The sequence below is a fragment of the Schistocerca serialis genome, chromosome 10 (assembly GCF_023864345.2).
Source record: "Schistocerca serialis cubense isolate TAMUIC-IGC-003099 chromosome 10, iqSchSeri2.2, whole genome shotgun sequence".
NCBI lineage: Eukaryota > Metazoa > Arthropoda > Insecta > Orthoptera > Acrididae > Schistocerca > Schistocerca serialis.
Genome location: NC_064647.1, coordinates 69,606,693 through 69,630,161, shown reverse-complemented (window position 1 = coordinate 69,630,161; position 23,469 = coordinate 69,606,693). Strand labels below are relative to the sequence as shown.

At 43.3% G+C, this 23,469-nt stretch overlaps 1 protein-coding gene across 1 annotated transcript in view; it reads left to right on the top strand.

Moving 5' to 3' along the window:
- LOC126424841 (ankyrin homolog) overlaps positions 1 to 23,469 on the top strand; it is a 63,685-nt gene that overhangs the window by 2,673 nt on the left and 37,543 nt on the right. The window contains exon 2 of the mRNA XM_050087647.1: positions 16,759 to 16,910. Within this exon, the coding sequence (XP_049943604.1) occupies positions 16,823 to 16,910 (88 nt within the window). The 5' untranslated portion in view covers positions 16,759 to 16,822. The remainder of the gene's footprint in view (positions 1 to 16,758; positions 16,911 to 23,469) is intronic.

Sequence of the window (23,469 nt, the reverse complement as noted above, 5' to 3'; positions counted from 1 at the left end):
TGTGATTCTTGAACAGGGTATCCGCTATTACTAGCTGAAACTTGTTACAGAACTCAATTAGTCTTTCTCCTCTTTCATTCCTTGTCCCAAGCCCATATTCTCCTGTAACCTTTTCTTCTACTCCTTCCCCTACAACTGCATTCCAGTCGCCCATGACTATTAGATTTTCGTCCCCCTTTACATACTGCATTACCCTTTCAATATCCTCATACATTTTCTCTATCTGTTCATCTTCAGCTTGCGACGTCGGCATGTATACCTGAACTATCGTTGTCGGTGTTGGTCTGCTTTCGATTCTGATTAGAACAACCCGGTCACTGAACTGTTCACAGTAACACACCCTCTGCCCTACCTTCCTATTCATAACGAGTCCTACACCTGTTATACCATTTTCTGCTGCTGTTGATATTACCCGATACTCATCTGACCAGAAATCCTTGTCTTCCTTCCACTTCACTTCACTGACCCCTACTATATCTAAACTGAGCCTTTGCATTTCCCTCTTCAGATTTTCTAGTTTCGCAACCACGTTCAAGCTTCTGACATTCCACGCTCCGACTCGTAGAACGTTATCCTTTCGTTGATTATTCAATCTTTTTCTCATGTTAACCTGTCCCTTGGCAGTTCCCTCCCGGATATCCGAATGGGGGACTATTCCGGAATCTTTTGCCAATGGAGAGATCATCATGACACTTCTTCAAATACAGGTCACATGTCCTGTGGATACACGTTACTTGTCTTTAATGCAGTGGTTTCCATTGCCTTCTGCATTCTCATGTCGTTGATCATTGCTGATTCTTCCGCCTTTAGGGGCAATTTCCCACCCCTAGGACAAGAGAGTGCCCTGAACCTCTATCCGCTCCTCCGCCCTCTTTGACAAGGCCGTTGGCAGAATGAGGCTGACTTCTTATGCCGGAAGTCTTCGGCCGCCAATGCTGATTATTTATCAAAATTTTGTCAGTGGCAGGGATCGAACCCGGGACCGAAGACGTTTTGATTATGAATCAAAGACGCTAACCCTAGACCACGGGGACATACAGTGCTATGTGGGCGAGCGTTAGCCCGTTGGACAACGCTCTGCAGAAAGCTGTTCGTGAATGCAGGCACAACTCGTCGAATCGACAGACTGACGTACGAATTTACAGTCAGTGTGAGTGGGATAACCCCGATAGTGCTCCTGTGATCATACGAAATCGCTTCCCAGACCATAGCCCCAGGTTGGTTGATTGATTTGGGGGAAGGGACCGTACATCACAGTCGTCGGTCCCGTCGGATTATGGAAGGATGAGAAGGAAATCGACCGTGCCCTTTCAGAGAAACTATCCCGGCATTTTCCTGAAGCGATTTAGGGAAATCACGGAAAACCTGAATCAGGATGACCGGACGCGGGTTTGAACCGTCGTCCTCCCGAATGCGAGTCCAGTGTGCTGAGCACTGCGACACCTCGCTCGGTGAAACTCCAGGTGTAGGTCCAGGGTGTGTAGCATGCAGACAGGTTGGTTGCAGGCCCTCAGCTGGCCTCGCAACCAACACACGGCCATCACTCACACCGAGGCACAACCAGTTTTCATTAGAGAACACAACAGACCTCCACCCTGCACTCCAACGAGCTGTCGCTTGACACCACTGCAGTCGCAAAAGGTGGTGGTTCGGGGTCAGTGGAATGCACACTGGTTCGGAGCTACCCTTGAAGTGAAATAAAACATTTCCTTGTGTCACTCTGGTGCACAAATTGCTGTTGCAGACGCAGCACGCCTCGACGAGGGCCATACGCCGAACACGACCCTCTTCCGTCTCTGCACTGCCATGTGGCCGTCCGGAGCCCAGTTTTCGTCTTACCGTGTTGTTGTTGTTGTGGTCTTCAGTCCTGAGACTGGTTTGATGCAGCTCTCCGTGCTACTCTATCCTGTGCAGCTTCTTCATCTCCCAGTACCTACTGCAGCCTACATCCTTCTGAATCTGCTTAGTGTATTCATCTCTTGGTCTCCCTCTACGATTTTTACCCTCCACGCTGCCCTCAAGTACTAAATTTCTGATCCCTTGATGCCACAGAACATGTCCTACATACCGATCCCTTCGTATAGTCAAGTTGTGCCATAAACTCCTCTTCTCCCCAATTCTATTCAATACCTCCTCAATAGTTATATGATCTACCCATGTAATCTTCAACATTCTTCTGTAGCATCACATTTCGAAAGCTTCTATTCTCTTCTTGTCTAAACTATTTATCGTCCATGTTTCACTTCCATACATGGCTACACTCCATACAAATACTTTCAGAAACGACTTCCTAACACTTAAATCAATGCTCGATGTTAACAAATTTCTCTTCTTCAGAAACGCTTTCCTTGCCAATGCCAGTCTACATTTTATATCCTCTCTACTTCGACCATCATCAATTATTTTGCTCCCCAAATAGCAAAACTCCTTTACTACTTTAAGCGTCTCATTTCCTAATCTAATTCCCTCAGCATCACCCGATTTAATTCGACTACATTCCATTATCCTCGTTTTGCTTTTCTTGATATTCATCTTATACCCTCCTTTCAAGACACTGTCCATTCCGTTCAACTGCTCTTCCAAGTCCTTTGCTGTCTCTGACAGAATTACAATGTCATCGGCGAACGTCAAAGTTTTTATTTCTTCTCCATGGATTTTAATTCCTACTCCGAATTTTTTTGTTTTTTGTTTCCTTTGCTGCTTGCTCGATATACAGATTGAATAGCATCGGGGAGAGGCTAAAACCCTGTCTCACTCCCTTCCCAACCACTGCTTCCCTTTCATGTCCCTCGACTCTTATAACTGCCATCTGGTTTCTGTACAAATTGTAATTAGCCTTTCGCTCCCTGTATTTTACCCCTGCCACCTTCAGAATTTTAAAGAGCGTATTCCAGTCAACATTGTCAAAAGCTTTCTCTAAGTCTACTAATGCTAGAAACGTAGGTTTGCCTTTCCGTAATCTTTCTTCTAAGATAAGTCGTAGGGTCAGTATTGCCTTACGTGTTCCAACATTTCTACGGAATCCAAACTGATCTTGCCCCTTACCGTACACTCCCATTATCATCTCTGCCAGCGAATGATGTGCAGTGGCTACATTCCCTCCACGTCTTTCTACAATATCACAGAACGAAGGTCCGGCTTCTCGTAGTCCAATTACAAGACCTCGTCAAAGTCAGTGAGGCGTTGATGATGTTATCTTTCTCACCTTACAGGCATTCTTGTCTAATATCATTTCACCACGTCCAGTCTGTAAGGTAACAAAAGCTCATGACAGTTAAGGCGTGTATTTAAAGCAGACGTTATTTGCATCCTCATAGCGACGCTCCTAGCGCCACTGCTACGTGAATGGCACGAAATATGAACAGACGTCATCTACCAGATGTACAGGGTGGCGCACGGAATGTGTTACCAATTGTTTCTTTCCGAATTTACGACGTACATTAGCAGAGCTTGGAAAAACAAATGAGTTACGAAATGACGTTTAATTCACGATACTGCCACTAGGAGACTAGTAATCAGCAATGGCTGACAATGGAAGAGTGATGACACAGCAACGATCGGCAATTGTGTTACTTTTTCATCAAACTGAAAGCCTTGTTGTGACTCAGTAGAGTTTTCGACAATAGTTTAACACTACGGGTCCCGCGCGAGAAGACCATCCACAGGTTGTACGATAAATTTGTACAGGAAGGAACAGTATTGGAATCGCAGCGACCTCGGCTTAAGCCTGTTTGTTCACCGGAGAATATTGAAGCGGTACGAGTTGCTGTATAGAGAAGTCCCGGGAAATCGTGTAAAAAGGCAGCAGTGCAACTGGGAATATCCAGACGCTCCAATCAACGCATTCTTAAAAGTGACCTCCATATGTTCCCATACAAGATGACTTGTGCACAGAAGCTCACTGAAGAACACAAGCAGCAGAGACTACTGTTTGCTCAGTGGGTGGAGGATAGGGAAGCAACTCTCAACAAAGTTTGGTTTTCAGACGAGGCGCATATTCATTTAGACGGTGTGGTTAACAAACAAAATGTACGCTTTTGGGCCACTGAAGACCCACAAATGCTTCATGAACGATAACATTACTCTCCGAGGATTACAGCGTGGGCAGCAATTTCCAGTTACGGACTTATTGGACCCTTTTTCTTTGAAGAAACTGTGAACAGCGAGCGTTATTTGAACACGCTTCGCAATAGCTTCATTCCACAGCTTCTTGCTACTGCATTGTCCTTCGACACGCAGGGCCACATGTTGCAAACACTGTGTTGGAGTTTTTACACGAGCATTTCGACACGCGAATCATTTCATCAGGTTTCCAGGTCGCTTCAATGACGGACAAAATTGCCCCCCCCCCCCACCCCCCCAATAATCCAGACCTCAATCCATGTGACTTTTTTCTTTGGGGGTACCTAAAGGAAAAAATTTTCCCGAAACGTCCACGTGATTTAATGGAGCTCAGAAGACTTATTCTTCAAGCTTGCAGTGAAATTACGGTAATTAGGGTAATCACTAACTTCAGTGTTCGTTTGAAGGAAGGTAGGAAACGAAATGGTGGACATATTGAGCATGTGCTGAGTTAGAACAAATCTCCATAAACGGCTCTTCATTGTAATATATGTTCCTTTCAGATTGTATTGACAATAAAGTTTATATTCAAAAATAAAATTGTAACACATTTCGTGCGCCACCCTGTAGAAACACGCCTACCTAGTTTCTTTTTTATTGTGAGTCTCCTTCTTGGTGCTGCGATTTTTTCCCCCGTCAGTGTATTGTCCGTGACCTGTGGAGCAGCAGCTCCTCCGAGGCATCCCTGTATCGTCCTGGGGGTGGTCTGGTGTGCCCTGTGCCAGCCTACTGCGTCTGACAGCTTAATTAAAGTAATATGACTGCTCCTACATACTTACTATTGTTACATCTTGTGCGTTTTTGAAACAGGTTCCTGAACGAATGTGTCTCTTACCGTAACAGTAGAAAGAGTCGAGTTGTCGGGACCGCTTCGCAAAGAAGCCACATATATGAACTGTATTTGCCAATTGGCAGAACACCTCGTACAAAGCGTTCATCATTGTTTTTGCTAAATAAGTAAAAATGTGGAAGAAAGTTTGACATTGATAGTATTACAGTGTACATGGTGACTCTCAAGATTGCGCACAAAGTTGATACAGGTCTTAAAAGACAAGCTTGGGGGTAGGAATTTAAGGTATTTGAAGCAATCCTGTCACAGGGATAGCTTTCGATAGTCAGGAGCCACACAGACAATCGACATACGCGCTCCTCAAGTTCAGAAAAGATAATGCACTGCTTACTGAACAATTTTGACGTTCCAGGAAGTTTTCATAATGGCGACTTGGTGGAGCACCTGCACACTTTTCTTTGCGTGTTTGAAATCACGTAATGTGAATCAGTGCCCAGTACATATCGTTGTGGGGCCTCATACGTTAGTTTCAAGCCATACTGATGTTAGTTTCGTGCCTGTAACATCCAGTGATTTCTGTTTTGAAGTTGAGGCTCCATCTGTGGAGAAGAGGGTGCATTAATGCCAGAACTCATTAGTTTGCCAAGTGGAATAATGTGATCCACACAATCAAAGACTCTGGAAAGGTCACATAACATACGAATAGTGTAATTTATCTTGCTTGGCTCTGCAGCCGCTTAATTTGTGCTGTACTGATTTCTCTGTAGAGAAATGTTCACGAATGCCAAACTGTGAGGCATTTAAGAAGTTTTGGTCATTTAAATGAGTTAGTATTCTGTCATAGCTACTTTCTCATAGGAGGAGTTAAATAAGTCTGCAATTAAAGATATTTTCCTTACTTGCAGTTTTATAAAGCGCTGTTCCTACGCACATTTATATCTGTAATCATGTCATATGATATCTCTATGTATTAGTCGTTGCTAAATCTATATCATAATGTTTGTATACTGCCCTAGTGCTTACATTGTACGATGCCAAGCTACTGTCTGTATGTTAGCTGTTGACGGGAACTGTTTTCCTTAACACTACATTTGAGGGATCTTTGACTAGTGTAAACACTTGTGTGTGTCTGTAGTTGCAAAAGTCATTCAAATAGTGGTCCACAAGTTACCGTTGTATAGATAAAGTAACGGAAATCGCTCAACAGAGGGAAGGCCACTGCATTGACGGGATACCAATACGTATCTACGTAGAGTATGCGAATGAATCCATCCCTCTTCTAGCAGCACTCTGCCGTAGGTCTTTGGAGCAGCGAAGTGGTTCTGACGATTGGAAGAAAAGGATAGGTGACTCCCATTTTCAGGAAGTGTCGTCAAGAAGACACACAAAACTATATGCCTATATCTGTGACGTCGGCCAGTTGTAGAATTTGGAACGTGTTTTATGCTCGCGTACGAGAGTAGTTTCAAAAGTTCTCGGAACAGAATAGAAAGAAAGTACTTAGATCACTGGAACTTCTTCTGTTTTTTAATGTAGTCTGCTTGTAGATAAATGCACTTGGTCCAACGATGTTCGAGTGCCTTGATCCCATCTGGAAAATGTGTTTCCTCCAGGCCTCCAACATAGTTGTCAACTCCGGCTATCAGTTCTTCGTCTGAAGTGAGTCTTCGACCACCAAGAAAAATTTCAGTTTTAGGAAGAGATGAAAGTCTGACGGAACCATATAAGGTGAATAAGGTAGGTGTGGCAACAATTCATACCCTAGTTCGTGTAATTTTGCCATTGCGACGGCACATGTGTGCAGGCGCTCTTTGTCTTGATGGAAGATGACTTTCTTCCTGGCTAAACGTGGCTTTTTTTCCCGTATCTTTTGTTGCAATTTGTGCAGGAGTTAGCATAGTATTCTCCAGTAACTGTTTGGCCAGTGGGGAGATAATTTAGAAACAGAACCCCCTTCGCATTCCAGAGCAATGATGCCACGACCTTTCCCGCCGAAGGAATTGCCTATGTTTTCTTTGGTGGCGGAGAATCAACATGTTTCCACTGCTTTGACTGTTATTTTGTCTCTGGCGTTTCATCTGTGGTCACAAACCGGTGTAAAAAATTTTGTTCGTTTCTCCTAAAACGGGCCAAACATTGTTCCGATGTGTCCATTCTCATGCGTTTTTGTTCCAGCGTCAAGAGTCGCGGCACCAATCTAGCAGATTTTTTCATTTATAAATAAAATATTTGCCACCTTTTGGCTGGTCGTCGACCACAGAATCGAGACGCACGCACTGCAGTATTTCTCAAACGATTTTACAGAAACTATACAGTAAAAAAAAGTTTTTGTTTCACTCATAGCTTTATATGCAACGATCATGATGATGCGCCCATCATTTCGTTAACGGTCATAGTTATTGTGATACTTACATGGAAGTAACACACTGCGCGAAATTCGAAAAAGTTTGCAATGAAAAATGGATGTCGCTATGGTTTTGCGTCTTGTAAAAATTACATAATATATTGCTGCGTATGAAATTTCGCTAACATATCGAATTCTTCTTAAAACTTGGGTGGAGGTCTCTATCTGTCACGAACCTCTAGAAAGTTGATCTAATGTAGCACAGTCATTTGTGATCGCACCACGTCTGCGATGAATCCAGAATGAAATATCCACAAAATTCTTCATATTTCATAAACGGTTTCAAATGCTCCAAACGGCTCTAAGCTCTGTGGGACTTAACATCTGTGGTCATCAGTCCCCTAGACTTAGAACTACTTAAACCTAACTAACCTAAGAACATCACACACATCCATGCCCGAAGCAGGATTCGAACCTGCGACCGTAACAGCAGCGCGGTTCCGTACTGAGGCGCCTAGAACCGCTCGGCCACACGGGCCGGACATAAACGGTTTGAGATATCGAAATGAGATTTTGGCAAATGATAGCACAGAAAGAGGATGGTATTTTTTCCATTCGGTTATTGTGCAAAAGTTGATTCTCTGCCATGTTATTCCACTAACTACAGACTTACTCGATGAAAGAATGTAATGTTTAGGGGCCATCAATAGCAGTTGAAACGAGAAATGCTATGAGTTTTGGAGCGACATAAGCCTCTATACGTTTATTTTTTTCGAGGATGTGCTTTTTCGATAAAATACTGACATTACTTTTCCTCAGTTCCACACTTAAACTTAATAAGTCACTGTTTAGAATTCTCTCGCAGTTGCCTCTGCACATGTTGGACGGGTGACACTGTGTATACTATGCTGTGCTGTGGCAAAATAAGCAAATTTTAACATGGCAACCAGAGAAATGTGTCAAGTTTTACTCAAAATTCGCTTCTGTGAAAGGTACAAATGATTAACAAGCCAAGTGAAAATAAATCGCTGTGTCTTCAGGGGAATTCTTTTTAGAAGCAGAATTAATACACTACTGGCCATTAAAATTGCTACACTACGATGATGACGTGCTAGAGACGCGAAATTTAACCGCCGGGAAGAAGATACTGTGATATGCAAATGATTAGCTTTTCAGAGCATTCACACAAGGCTGGCGCCGGTGGCGACACCTACAACGTGCTGACATGAGGGAAGTTTCCAACTGATTTCTCATACACAAACAGCAGTTGGCCGGGCGTTGCCTGGAGAACCGTTGTTGTGATGCCTCGTGTAAGGAGGAGAAATGCGTACCATCACGTTTCCGACTTTGATAAAGGTCGGATTGTAGCCTATGGTGATTGCGGTTTATCGAATCGCGACATTGCTGCTCGCATCGGTCGACATCCAATGACTGTTAGCAGAATATGGAATCGGTGGGTTCAGGAGGGTAATAAGGAACGCCGTGCTGGATCCCAACGGCCTCGTATCACTAACAGTCGAGATGACAGGCATCTTATCCGCATGGCTGTAACGGATCGTGCAGCCACTTCTCGATCCCTGAGTCAACAGATGGGGACGTTTCCAAGACAACAACCATCTCCACGGACAGTTCGACGACGTTTGCAGCAGCATGGACTATCAGCTCGGAGACCATGGATGCGGTTACCCTTGACGCTACAGCAGAGACAGGAGCGCCTGCGATGGTGTACTCAACGACGAACCTGGGTGCACGAATGGCAAAACGTATTTTTTTCGGATGAATCCAGGATCTGTTTACAGCATCATGACGGTCGCATCCGTGTTTGGCGACATCGCGGTGAACGCACATTGGAAGCGTGTATTCGTCACCGCTATACTGGCGTATCCCCCGGCGCGATGGTATGGGGTGCCATTGGTTACACGTCTCGGTCACCTCTTGTTCGCATTGACGGCACTTTGAACAGTGGACGTTACATTTCGGATGTGTTACGACCCGTGGCTCTACGCTTCATTCGATACCTGCGAAACCCTACATTTTAGCAGGATAATGCACGACCGCATGTTACAGGTCCTGTACGGGCCTTTCTGGATACAGAAAATGTTCGACTGCTGCCCTGGCCAGCACGTTCTCCAGATCTCTCACCAATTGAAAACGTCAATGGTGGCCGAGCAACTGACCCGTCACAATACGCCAGTCACTACTCTTGATGAACTGTTTTATCGTGTTGACACTGCTTGGGCAGCTGTACCTGTACACGCCATCCAAGCTTTGTTTGACTCAATGCACAGGCGTATGAAGGCCGTTATTACGGCCAGAGGTGGTTGTTCTGGGTACTGATTTCTCAGGATCTATGCACCCAAATTGCGTGAAAATGTAACCACATGTCAGGTCCAGTATAATATATTTGTCCAATGAATACCCGTTTATCATCTTCATTTCTTCCCCCGCCTTAACATTCACAGAAAATGTGAGCCCAGGCTAGAGTTTAGAGCGGCACTTCCCCTACGGCGGGTGCCGCAGCCCCACGCGTGCCCTGCCCACTGCACATCTGCCGGTCGCGGTACTCTGCGCGACGTGTTCCACTTGTGAGGCGCAGCTGACACCACGAAAAGGGCAGCACTACTGACAACCAACAAACAACAAAAGCGTTGATTTCGTAATGGTCAGCCACTTGTCCGCGAAAATTCACTATTTGTAGAAACAGTACAAGAAAATTTGCGATTTTTCATACCTAGCGTGTATTTAGATATCACTGTAGGTAGTGGGGCCGGGCGTGGTAACTACGACGATAAACCATCACTCGCACTTCTGCCACTTACTATGAATACTTTTATTCTCACAGCGTATGCGCAATGCGTCAAGCAAAGAGCGCGTACTACAGAGAACTGATCTGGCAAAGATACAGCTGTTCGTGCTGTGGTAGAGCAGCCATATTATTGGGGGTAGGGGAGGGGGGGGGGGGGTACAGCCAGTGGTACTACGTCCCGACATCACAAAATCCATCAAAGACGAACTGAGAAAAGCTGACGCCGTGGCAGCGTATAATAAAGGAGTTTGCCGCGCAGGATTAGCCGAGCGGTTTAAGGCGCTACAGTCGTGGACTGTCCGGCTGGTCCCGGCGGAGGTTCGAGTCCTCCCTCAGGCATGGGTGTGTGTGTTTGTCCTTAGGTTAATTTAGGTTAAGTAGTGTGCAAGCTTAGGGACTGATGACCTTAGCAGTTAAGTCCCATAAGATTTCACACTTTTTTTTTTTTTTTTTTTTTTTTTTATACATAAAGAGACAGTGTGGCGGATTGGAGGCGCTAGGACTCACTCGGCAGGCAGAACAACACTAACGAGAAAAACTTCACACAAGCGACGCTGCGGCAAGTGAAATAAACAAGAACCTTCGTGCCCGGCACTCGATGCGGAACTGTGCTTATTAGACAGAAATGCCAAACATTACACCACCGCAGCACTACAGTCAGTGTTGCTGACGAACGACAGAAGTCCATCATTATCGTAGATAAAGATGAGACTTAAATGTCTCGGGGAAAATCGCTGTAAGATCAGCTACGGTATACGATTTTCCCATTACGTCCAGTGTCGGGGTGCTATTCCAATTATGGAGAGCCCTGGCAATAGTGGCAATGTACGGGGAAATTAAGATGAAGGTATGAGCTGAAGTTTGTGTTGGAGAGGGCAGTGGACTTGAGTAGTTCGTGTAGAACTGCTGGCCATAGCGCTGTGGTGGGGTAATGGTTAGCATCTCTGCCTTAGTAAACAAGAAGATTTGGGTTCGCGTGCCGGCCGTGGCAAAAATTTCGGTTCATTTCTTCAGCTTCTGTCATTACCGTAGGGAGACCTTTCTCTTTCGAATTTGTTCAATTACTGAAACGTACATTTTCTTCATGTTGTCAGAGAGGAAAACTACGTATTTCGTTGATTTTTGATGAAGCACTTGTTTACATATACGAAATGATCATTCACCCTACCAATTTATAGGCTGGTTAGTGAATTATTTAAAAAATTAGTTGAGTTAATACATCCAATAGGAATAGCAATGTTTACTAGTGCAGTACTATTGTAATTCGAATGTAGTAAATGTTTATTGATATTCTGCAAATATCACTACGAAAGTGCACTTGAAAACATCCGGACTCAAGAAGCACTGAAACTTCCTGTCATATTAAAACTGTTTGCCAGACCGAGACCGAGACCGAGACTCCCGAGTTCGAGTCTCGGTCCGGCAAACAGTTTTAATCTGCCAGGAAGTTTCATATGAGCGCACACTCCGCTGCAGAGTGAAAATCTCATTCTGGAAACATCCCCCGGGCTGTGACTAAGCCATATCTCCGCAATATCCTTTCTTTCAGGAGTGCTAGTTCTGGAAGGTTCGCAGGAGAGCTTCTGTTAAGTTTGGAACGTAGGAGACGAGGTGCTGGCAGAAGTACAGCTGTGAGGACGAGGCGTGAGTCGTGCTTGGGTAGCTCAGCTGGTAGAGCACTTGCCCGCGAAAGGGAAAGGTCCCGAGTTCGAGTCTCGGTCCGGTACAAAGTTTTAATCTGTCACGAGGGCTCTGAGCACTATGGGACTTAACATCTATGGTCATCAGTCCCCTAGAACTTAGAACTACTTAAACCTAACTAACCTAAGGACATCACGCAACACCCAGCCATCACGAGTTCTGCCACGAAGTTTCATATCAGCGCACACTCCGCTGCAGAGTGAAAATCTCATTCTGTCAAGAAGCACTGTTCCTGCATTTAACACGACGCCGGAGACTGAGACATAATTTACACTAGCTACTTTCCTTTACATCTTGTTGAGAGGAAATGAGTTGTATTTATTCACAAAATTACATGTTGCTCAAGAGCGTGCAAATGCTGAAGATATTTGGCGCATTCAATCACAAACAGTTGTAGCAAAACTGTCTACTTCCATTGCTGCGTCGCTTCTCACAATTGCAAATTTAAATTTCATATAAGTTGGGAAGGAAAACATAGGTACAAAGAAGGTAGCTGCGAAGAAACCATTGGTAACAGAAGAAATACTTCAGTTGATTGATGAAAGGAGGAAGTACAAACATGTTCTGGGAAAATCAGGAATACAGTAATACAAGTCGCTGAGGAATTAAATAAATAGGAAGTGCAGGGAAGCTAAGACGAAATGGCTGCAGGAAAAATGTGAAGACATCGAAAAAGATATGATTGTCGGAAGGACAGACTTAGCATACAGGAAAGTCCAAACAACCTTTGGTGACATTAAAAGCAACGGTGGTAACATTAATAGTGCAACGGGAATCCCACTGTTAAATGCAGAGGAGAGAGCAGATAGGTGGAAAGAATACATTGAAAGCCTCTATGAGGGTGGAGATTTGTCTGATGTGATAGAAGAAGAAACAGGAGTCGATTTAGAAGAGATAGGGGATCCAGTATTAGAATCGGAATTTAAAAGAGCTTTGGAGGACTTACGGTCAAATAAGGCAGAAGGGATAGATAACATTCCATCAGAATTTCTAAAATCATTGGGGGAAGTGGCAACAAAACGATTATTCACGTTGGTGTGTAGAATATATGAGTCTGGCGATATAACATCTGACTTTCGGAAAAGCATCATCCACACAATTCCGAAGACGGCAAGAGCTGACAAGTGCGAGAATTATCGCACAATCAGCTTAACAGCTCATGCATCGAAGCTGCTTACAAGAATAATATACAGAAGAATGGAAAAGAAAATTGAGAATGCGCTAGGTGACAATCAGTTAGGCTTTAGGAAAAGTAAAGGGACGAGAGAGGCAATTCTGACGTTACGGCTAATGACGGAAGCAAGGCTACAGAAAAATCAAGACACTTTCATAGGATTTGTCGACCTGGAAAAAGCGTTCGACAATATAAAATGGTGCAAGCTGTTCGAGATTCTGAAAAAAGTAGGGGTAAGCTATAGGGACAGACGGGTCATATACAATATGTACAACAACCAAGAGAGAATAATAAGAGTGGACGATCAAGAACGAAGTGCTCGTATTAAGAAGGGTGTAAGACAAGGCTGTAGCCTTTCACCCCTACTCTTCAATTTGTACATCGAGGAAGCAATGATGGAAATAAAAGAAAGGTTCAGGAGTGGAATTAAAATACAAGGTGAAAGGATATCAATGACACGATTCGCTGATAACATTGCTATCCTGAGTGAAAGTGGAGAAGAATTAAATGATCTGCTGAACGGAATGAACAGTATAATGAGTACACAGTATGGTTTGAGAGTAAATCGGAGAAAGACGAAGGTAATGAGAAGTAGTAGAAATGAGAACAGCGAGAAACTTAACATCAGGATTGATGGTCACGAAGTCAATGAAGTTAAGGAATTCTGCTACCTAGGCAGTAAAATAACCAATGACGGACGGAGCAAGGAGGACATCAAAAGCACACTCGCTATGGCAAAAAAGGCATTTCTGGCCAAGAGAAGTCTACTAATATCAAATACCGGCCTTAATTTGAGGAAGAAATTTCTGAAGATTTACGTTTGGAGTACAGCATTGTATGGTAGTGAAACATGGACTGTGGGAAAACCGGAACAGAATGGAAGCATTTGAGATGTGGTGCTAAAGACGAATGTTGAAAATTAGGTGGACTGATAAGGTAAGGAATGAGGAGGTTCTACGCAGAATTGGAGAGGAAAGGAATATGTGGAAAACACTGATAAGGAGAAGGGACAGGATGATAGGACATCTAAGACATGAGGGAATGACTTCCATGGTAGTAGAGGGAGCTGTAGAGGGCAAAAACTGTAGAGGAAGACAGAGATTGGAATACGTCAAGCAAATAATTGAGGATGTAGGTTGCAAGTGCTACTCTGAGATGAAGAGGTTAGCACAGGAAAGGAATTCGTGGCGGGCCGCATCAAACCAGTAAGTAGACTGATGATCAAAAAAAAATAAAAATAAAAATAACTGCTCAAAATCGCTCACTGAGGCAAACAGTTGTAGTAAAACTGTCTACGTCAACTGCTGCGTCGCTTCTCACAATTGCAAATTTAAATTTCAAATAACTGCTCAAAATCACTCACTGAGGCGGCGTTGAGAGTATTTCTAATCCTGCTGAAAGCGACGGTGTGAGGCTGAGCTCAGTCGAATTACGCCAAGTTCGACGCTTCGCACACGGCAAGCGCTGCTGTCAACTCGCGGCCCAGACACTGTCTGCAGGATTACCGCGCATCAGCTCCCCGGAATGACTCGCCGCCAGGAGACACCCCTGCCGAAACCCGAACGCCGGGAAGACACGGAAAGCGGAGAGGACGACGGTGTGCGGCTGTCGCTGCCCTCCGTCACGTCTCACACCGCTGCGTCCCAGTTTGATTCCGAGAGAAACACTCAGAATTAAAGCTTGCCTCAAGTATACATCACATTACAATAACTTTACATTCATCACTGTCATTTTGTGGCCTCTCTAGACGTGAAATACACAATATTACGTAAGATATGAACGAGAATCTTGCTCACATTCGGTTTTTAGCACACAGAAAGTACGCTAAGTAAAGTTGTTGTTGTTGTTGTGGTTTTCAGACCAGAGACTGGTTTGATGCCGCTCTATCCTATGTAAACTTCTTCATCCCCAAGTACCTACTGCAGCCTGAATGTTTCTGATTCTGCTTAGTGTATTCATCTCTTGGTCTCCCGGCCGGCCGGTGTGGCCAAGCGGTTCTAGGCGCTTCAGTTTGGAACCGCGCAACCGCTACGTACGCTGGTTCGAATCCTGCCTCGGGCATGGATGTGTGCGATGTCCTTAGGTTAGTTAGGTTTAAGTAGTTCTAGGGAACTGATGACCTCAGATGTTAAGTCCCATAGTGATCAGAGCCATTTGAACCATTTGAATCTTGGTTTCCCTCTACCATTTTTACCCTCCACGCTGCCCTCCAGTACTAGATTGGTGATCCCTTGATGCCTCAGAACATGTCTTACCAACCGATCCCTACTTCTATCAAGTTGTGCCGCAAATTCCTCTTCTCCCCAATTCTATTCAATACCTCCTCATTAGGTACGTGACCTACCCATCTAATTTTCGGCATTCTTCTGTAGCACCACATTTCGAAAGCTTCTATTCTCTTCTTGTCTAAACTGTTTCACTTCCACACATGGCTACACTCCCTACAAATACTTTCAGGAAAGACTCCCTGACGCTTACCGTAAATCTATACTCGCAGTAGCAAATTTCTCTTCTCCAGACAAGCTTTCCTTTCCATTGCCAGTCTACACTTTATATCCTCTCTACTTCGACGATCATCAGTTCTGTTGCTCCCCAAGTAGCAAAACTCATCTTCTACTTCAAGTGTCTTATTTTCTAATCTAATTCTCTCAGCATCACCTGATTTAATTCGACTACATTCTGTTATCCTCGTTTTGCTTTTGCCGATGTTCATCTTATATCCTCTTTCCAAGACACTGTCCATTCCGTTCAACTCCCCTTCCAGGTCCTTTTATGTCTCTGATAGAATCAAAATGTCATCGGCAAACCTCAAAGTTTTTATTTCTTCTCCATGGAATTTAATTCCTACTCCAAATTTTTCTTTTGTTCCCTTTGCTTCTTGCTCAATATACAATATACAAATAAAGACATACGAATACATGTGGCAAGCTTAGAAAGAGCATCCCTCCGTCCTCCACACATTTGTGCTTTTAGATTTCACAGAGCGTGTAGCATTTGATTTTTATTTAGAAATTTTAGCAATTCCCATTTGCATAAACAATGAACTAATGATTAAATACCATTAAACTTTCAATATTCATCATCTGGAATAGCTAGTAACGGAACTGAATGACTCATACTGCCTTTTTATTACATTCAGCCGTGGCAAATTCAGAATAATGACACATTTCCCCTACGATACTGTTGTAAAATCGGCTGTACTTTTAGATTAACTAATATAAAAGAAATGTAACTTCTATAGTTTTTACTGACACTCTCAGCTTTCATGTGATACCCCATATTCTATGGCAGTTAAAATAGTAGCCATTAATTTTCTATTGCCTGTCACAATATCCATAATCACAAATATTGGTAACTCTTCTCAAATTTATCGCAAAACGAGCTCGTATCGTCGACACAATTTCCGTCGTGTCTTTGTTTCTGTTTCTGTGTATTTAGAGGGCGGCAAAAGTCGTACTAGAATCAGCTCTCTGTAGCTGCCAGTATATGCCTCAGGCCGTAGTTTCCCCCACCACTTTGCGCTGTTGTTGCCTGCTCAAGGCTCGCTGCTGCTTTAAGTAAAACACACCAGCATCCCCTCATCAGCTCGTAATTTCACTTAAGACAATTTCATTCAATGTCATTTCATTTCCGAAATACTTGAGGTAAACGGCCTTGCTGAGGCAGAAACTGTGTATTGGGCAGAACGAAGTGAAAATTCATTTTTGAAACAGATATTATCCACTATAGCTTGATAGATTAATTTACACTAGCCACTTTCCTTTATAGCTTGTTGAAATAAAATCTCATGTAATTGTATGTGTGTGGTTATAAAATTACAGGATACCCAACAGCGTGCACGTGCCGAACACATTTCGACGGAGAAGACACTTTTTCTCCTCCATCATGTCTTGCAGAAGCACTAGTTGGCTTATCTGCGTCTTTATGGCAGTAGCCATAGCAGCTGACTACAGTGGCTCGAAGTCCAGGACAGGTAAAAAATTTACTTTTTTCAATTGATACACACTGAAGCGCCAAAGAAACTGCTATACGCATGCGTATTGAAATACACAGATATGTAAACGGGCAGAATACGGCACTGCGACCGGCAACGCCTGTATAAGACAAATGTCTGGTGCAGATGTTAGATCGGCTACTGCTGCTATGATGGCAAGATTTAGGTTAGTTTGAACGTCACGTTATAGACGGCGCATAAGCGATAGGACACAGCATCTCCGAGGTAGCGATGACTTGGGAATTTTCCCGTACGACCATTTAGAGAGTGTACAGTGAATATCAGGAATGCAGTAAAGCTTCAAATCTCCGACATCGATGCGCCAGGCAAAAGATCCTACAAGAACGGGACCAACGACGACTGAAAAAATCGTTCAAAGTGACAAAAGTGCAACTCTTTCACAAATTGCTGCAGTTTTCAATGCTGCACCACCAACAAGTGCCAGCGTGCGAACCATTCAACTACACATCGACGATATGGGCTTTCGGAGCCGAAGGCCCACTCGTGTACCCTTGATGACTGCACGACACAAAGCCTTACGCCTCGCCTGGGCCCTTCAACACCGACATTGGACTGTTGATGACTGGAAACATGTTGACTAGTCGGACAAGTCTCGTTTCAAATTATATCGAGTGGATGGACGTGCACGGGAATGCAGACAACCTTATGAGTCCATGGATCCTGCATGTCTGCAGGGGTCTGTTCAAGCTGTTGGAGGCTCTGCAACGCTGTAGAGCGTGTGCAGTTGGAGTGATTGGGACCCCTGATACGTCTAGATGCGACTCTGACAAGTGACACGTACGTAAGCATCCCGTCTCATCATTTACATCCATTCATTTCCATTGTGCATTCCTACGGATTTGGGCAATTCCAGCAGCACAATGCGGCACCCTAGACGTCCTGAATTGCTACAGAGTGGCTCCAGAAACGCACTTCTGAGTTTAAACACTTCCGCTGCTACCAAACTCCCCAGACATGAACATTTTGGGCATATGTGGGATGCCTTGTGCCGCGCTGTTCGGAAGAGATCTCCAATCCCTCGTACTCTTACGGATTTATGGACACCCCTGCAGGATTCATAGTGTCAGTTCCCTCCAGCACTACTTCCGACGTTAGTGGAGTCTAGATGCGATTCTGACAAGTGACACGTACGTAAGAATCTTACTTCAGAACTCTGCGTTCTCACAGGGGCTATCTACAATATTAGTAGCAGTTTCTTTGACTCTTCTGTATATATCCCGGTATGACAATGATTAACAGATTTATAGTAAATGAAGCTCAGCTTGGATTCAGGACAAATGCAGGAACCCGCGAGGCAATACTGACCCTACAGCTTCTCATAGTAGATACGTTAAGGAAAGGCGAACATATGTTTAAAGCATTTGTATAACCAGAGGAAGCTTTTGAGAATGTTGACTGAATGCTCTCTTTGAAATTCTAAAGGGGGCAGGGGTAAAATACAGGCTGCGAAAGGCTATTTACAATTTGTACAGAAACCAGATAGCAGTTATAAGATTCGAGTGGCACGAAAAGGAAGCAGTGGTGGGGAAGCGACTGAGACAGGGTTGTAACCTATCACTGATGTTATGCAACCTGTATGTTGACCAAGCAGTAAAGGAAACAAAAGAAAAATCTGTAGTAGGACTCAAAATCCATGGAGAAGAAGTAAAAACTTTGTGGTTTGCCGATGGCATTGTAATCAGATGAACGGAATGGACAGTGCCTTCAGAGGAGGATATAAGATGAACATCAACAAAAGCATAACGAGGATAATGGAATGTAGTCGTATTAAGTCAAGTGATGCTGAGCGAATTAGATTAGGAAACGAGACACTTTAAGCAGAAGATGGATTTTGCTATGTAGGAAGAAAAATAACTCATGATAATTAAGCTACGAAGGATAAAAAATGCAGACTGGCAATGGCAAGAAAAGCGTTTCTGAAGAACAGGCATTTGTTAACATAGCAATCTATGGAAGTCAAAAGTCAAACATGGCCAATAAATGGTTTAGACAACAAGAGAACGAAGCTTTTGAAATGTGGTGCTACAGAAGAATGCTGTAGATTAGACGGGTAGATCACACAACTGATGAGGAGGTACTGAATAGAGCTGGGGATAAGAGAAACTTGTGGCACAACTTGACTACAAGAAGGGATCGGTTGAAAGGATACATTCTGAGGCATCACCAGTTTGGTACCAGTGGAAAGCAAGGGGACGGGGGGGAGGCGGGTAAAAATCATAGAGGGAGACCAATAGGTGACTACTACAGTAAGCATATTCTGAAGGATGTTGGTTGCAGTAGTTACTCGAAGCTGAAGAGACTTGCACAGGATAGAGTATCATGGAGAGCTGCATCAAACCCGTCTTTGGACTGAAGACCACAACAACGACAGCAGTAAGTGATATAATACAGGTCCAATATTTTCTCATTGAGATTTATGTGAATTTCTTTTTTAGGATCTGATCATGCGGTCACAGTCAATAGTTTAAGAATCGACAATCCTGAGAAGTATTTACTCTCCATTTTTCTTAGAGACATTTTATGGTTCAAAATATTCATTTGATGCTGACTTATCTCATTAGGTTAGTCATACCTCTTGATTTAACAACTTCTTTGCCTACAGTCTAATAACATTGTAAATGTGAACAAACTGTAGAACATCATTCACTTTCAGTATATCACTGCTTTTGATGCTGTACACTACACTAGTTGGAATGACATTTACTTACTTGTTGTATACAATTTCCATAGATCATTACAGCGAACTCGTCACTGAGAATTACGTGTGCAACCGATGTCAGTATAGAACGTCAGCAAACAATAACATTGAAGACGCTACTGTCTTACGAACGCAGTGCTAACATTCATGCATTGCGAACTCTTCCAACATTGTGGTTGCACATGTATAACCGATGCAGTGACTCCATAATAAGCACCTTAAGTACACAATAATTACATAGCCAAATTGAAAATACAAAGGTGATAACGGCAATAATTAATTTTGCACTGTTGTTGTTGTTGTTGTTGTTGTTGTTGTGGTCTTCAGTCCTGAGACTGGTTTGATGCAGCTCTCCATGCTACTCTATCGTGTGCAAGCTTCTTCATCTCCCAGTACCTACCGCAACCTACATCCTTCTGAATCTGCTTAGTGTAGTCATCTCTTGGTCTCCCTCTACGATTTTTACCCTCCACGCTGCACTCCAATACTAAACTGGTGATACCTTGATGCCTCAGAACATGTCCTACCAACCCAGCCCTTCTTTTAGTCAAGTTGTGCCACAAACTCCTCTTCTCCCCAATTCTATTCAATACCTCCTCATTAGTTATATGACCTACCCATCTAATCTCCAACATTCTGCTGTAGCACCACATTTCGAAAGCTTCTATTCTCTTCTTGTCCAAACTATTTATCGTCCATGTTTCACTTCCATACATGGCTACACTCCATACAAATACTTTCAGTCGCGACTTCCTGGCACTTAAATCTACACTCGATGTTAACAAATTTATCTTCTTCAGAAATTCTTTCTTTGCCATTGCCAGTCTATCCTCTCTACTTCGACCGTCATCATTTATTTTGCTCCTCAAATAGCAAAACTCCTTTACTATTTTAAGCGACTCAATTCCTAATCTAATTCCCTCAGGATCACCAGACTTATTCGACTACATTCCATTATCCTAGTTTTGCTTTTGTTGATGTTCATCTTATATCCTCCTTTCAAGACACTGTTCATTCCGTTCAACTGCTCCTCCAAGTCCAGTGCTGTCTCTGACATAATTACAGTGTCATCGGCGTACCTCAAAGTTTTTATTTCTTCTCCATGGGTTTTAATACCTACTCCGAATTTTCCTCTTATTTCCTTTACTGCTTGCTCAATATTCAGATTGAACAACATTGGGGAGAGGCTACAACCCTGTCCCACTCCCTTCCCAACCACTGCTTCCCTCTCATGCCCCTCGACTCTTATAACTGCCATCTGGTTTCTGTAAAAACTGTAAATAGCTTTTCGCTCACCGTATTTTACCCCTGCCACCTTCAGAATTTGAAAGAGAGTATTCCAGTCAACATTGTCAAAAGCTTTCTCTAAGTCTGCAAATGCTAGATACATAGGTTTGCCTTTCCTTAATCTTTCTTCTAAGATAAGTCGTAGGGTCAGTATTACCTCACGTGTTCCAATATTTCTACGGAATCCAAACTGATCTTCGCCGAGGTCGACTACTACTAGTTTTTCCATTCGTCTGTAAGGAATTCGCATTAGTATTTTGCAGCTGTGACTTATTAAACTGATAGTTCGGTAATTTTCACATCTGTCAACACCTGCTTTCCTTGGGATTGGAATTATTATCTTATTCTTGAAGTCTGAGGGTATTTCGCTAGTCTCATATATTTTGCTCACCAGATGGTAGAGTTTCGTCATGACTGGCTCTCCCAAGAATGTCAGTAGTTCTAATGGAATGTTGTCTACTCTGGAGGCCTTGTTTCGACTCAGGTCTTTCAGTGCTCTGTCAAACTCTTCACGCGATATCGTATCTCCCATTTCATCTTCATCTTCATCTACATCCTCTTCCATTTCCATAATATTGTTCTCAAATACATCGCCCTTGTATAGACACTCTATATACTCCTTCCACCTTTCTGCTTTCCCTTCTTTGCTTAGAACTGGGTTTCCATCTGAGTTCTTGATATTCATGCAAGTGGTTCTCTTTTTCTCCAAAGGTCTCTTTAATTTTTCTGTAAGCAATATCTATCTTACCCCTAGTGAGATAAGCCTCTACATCCTTACATTTGTCCTCTAGCCATCCCTACTTAGGCATTTTGCACTTCCTGCTTCATTTACTGCATTTTTATATCTTCTCCCTTCATCTGTTAAATTCAATATGTCTTCTGTTACCCAAGGATTTCTATTAGCCCTCGTCTTTTTACCTACTTTATCCTCTGCTGCCTTCACTACTTCATCCCTCAAAGCTACCCATACTTGTTCTACTATATTTCTTTCACCCATTCCTGTCAATTGTTCCCTTATGCTCTCCCTGAAACTCTCTACAACCCCTGGTTCTTTCAGTTTATCCAGGTCCCATCTCCTCAAATTCACACTTATTTGCAGTTTCTTCAGTTTTAATCTACAAGTCATAACCAATAGATTGTGGTCAGAGTCCACATCTGCCTCTGGAAATGTCTTACAATTTAAAACCTGGTTCGTAAATCTCTGTCTTACTATTAGATAATCTATCTGATACCTTCTAGTATCTCCAGGCTTCCTCCATGTATAAACCTTCTTTCATGATTCTTGAACCAAGCGTTAGCTATGATTAAGTTATGCTCTGTGCAAAATTCTACCAGGCGGCTTCCTCCTTCATTTCTTACCTCCAATCCATATTCACCTACTACGTTTTCTTCTCTCCCTTTTCCTACTATAGAATTCTATTCACCCACGACTATTAAATTTTCGTCTCCCTTCACTATCTCAATAATTTCTTTTATCTCATACATTTCATCAATTTCTTTGTCATCAGCAGAGCTAGTTGGCACATAAACTTGTACTACTGTAGCAGGCGTGGGCTTCGTGTCTATCTTGCCCACAATAATGCGTTCATTATGCTGTTTGTAGTAGCTTACACGCACTCCTATTTTTTTATTCATTATTAAACCTACTCCTGCATTAACCCTATTTGATTTTGCATATATGACATTGTATTCACCTGACCAAAAGTCTTGTTCCTCCGGCCACCGAATTTCACTAATTCCCATTATATCTAACTTTAACCTATCCATTTCCCTTTTTAAATTTTCTAACCTACCTGTCCGATTAAGCGATCCGACATTCCACTCTCTGATCCATAGAACGCCTGTTTTCTTTCTCCTGATAACGACGTCCTCTTGAGTAGTCCCCGCCCGGAGATCCGAATGGGGGACTATTTTACCTCCGGAATATTTTACCCAAGAGGATTCCATCATCATTTAACCATACAGTAAAGCTGCATGCCTTCGGGAAAAATTACGGCTGTAGTTTCCCCTTGCTTTCAGGGGTTCGCGGTAGTGTTACTGGCAGTAGTGTTACAAGATCATATCAGTCAATCATCCAGACTGTTGCCATTGCAACTACTGTAAAGGCCGCTGCCCCGCTTCAGGAACCACACGTTTGTCTGGCCCCTCGACAGATACCCCTCCGCTGTGGTTGCACCTGCGGTACGGCCATCCGTATCGCTGAGGCACTCAAGCCTCCCCAAGCCCAAGGTCCATGGTTCAATGGGGGCGGGGGGTGGGGGGGTATTTTGCACTCGTGTTTACAAATTCACGAATGGAGTACAAGAAGCTATCATACAGGAAGAGTTGCATTTAGGTAATGCCTTCTCTGTTTCTGACACATTTGAGTCCAGTCGGTACAGAATTGTGGTACCATTACATCTAAAGTCTTCATTCACCAGCGGCAGATTTTCGTGTCTGTAGTATGTGCCGTTACTGTGGCTCACGTGGACTTTTGCTTTCATATACATCAGAGTTCGTGACAACAATCCTGATAAATTGTGAAACAATGTG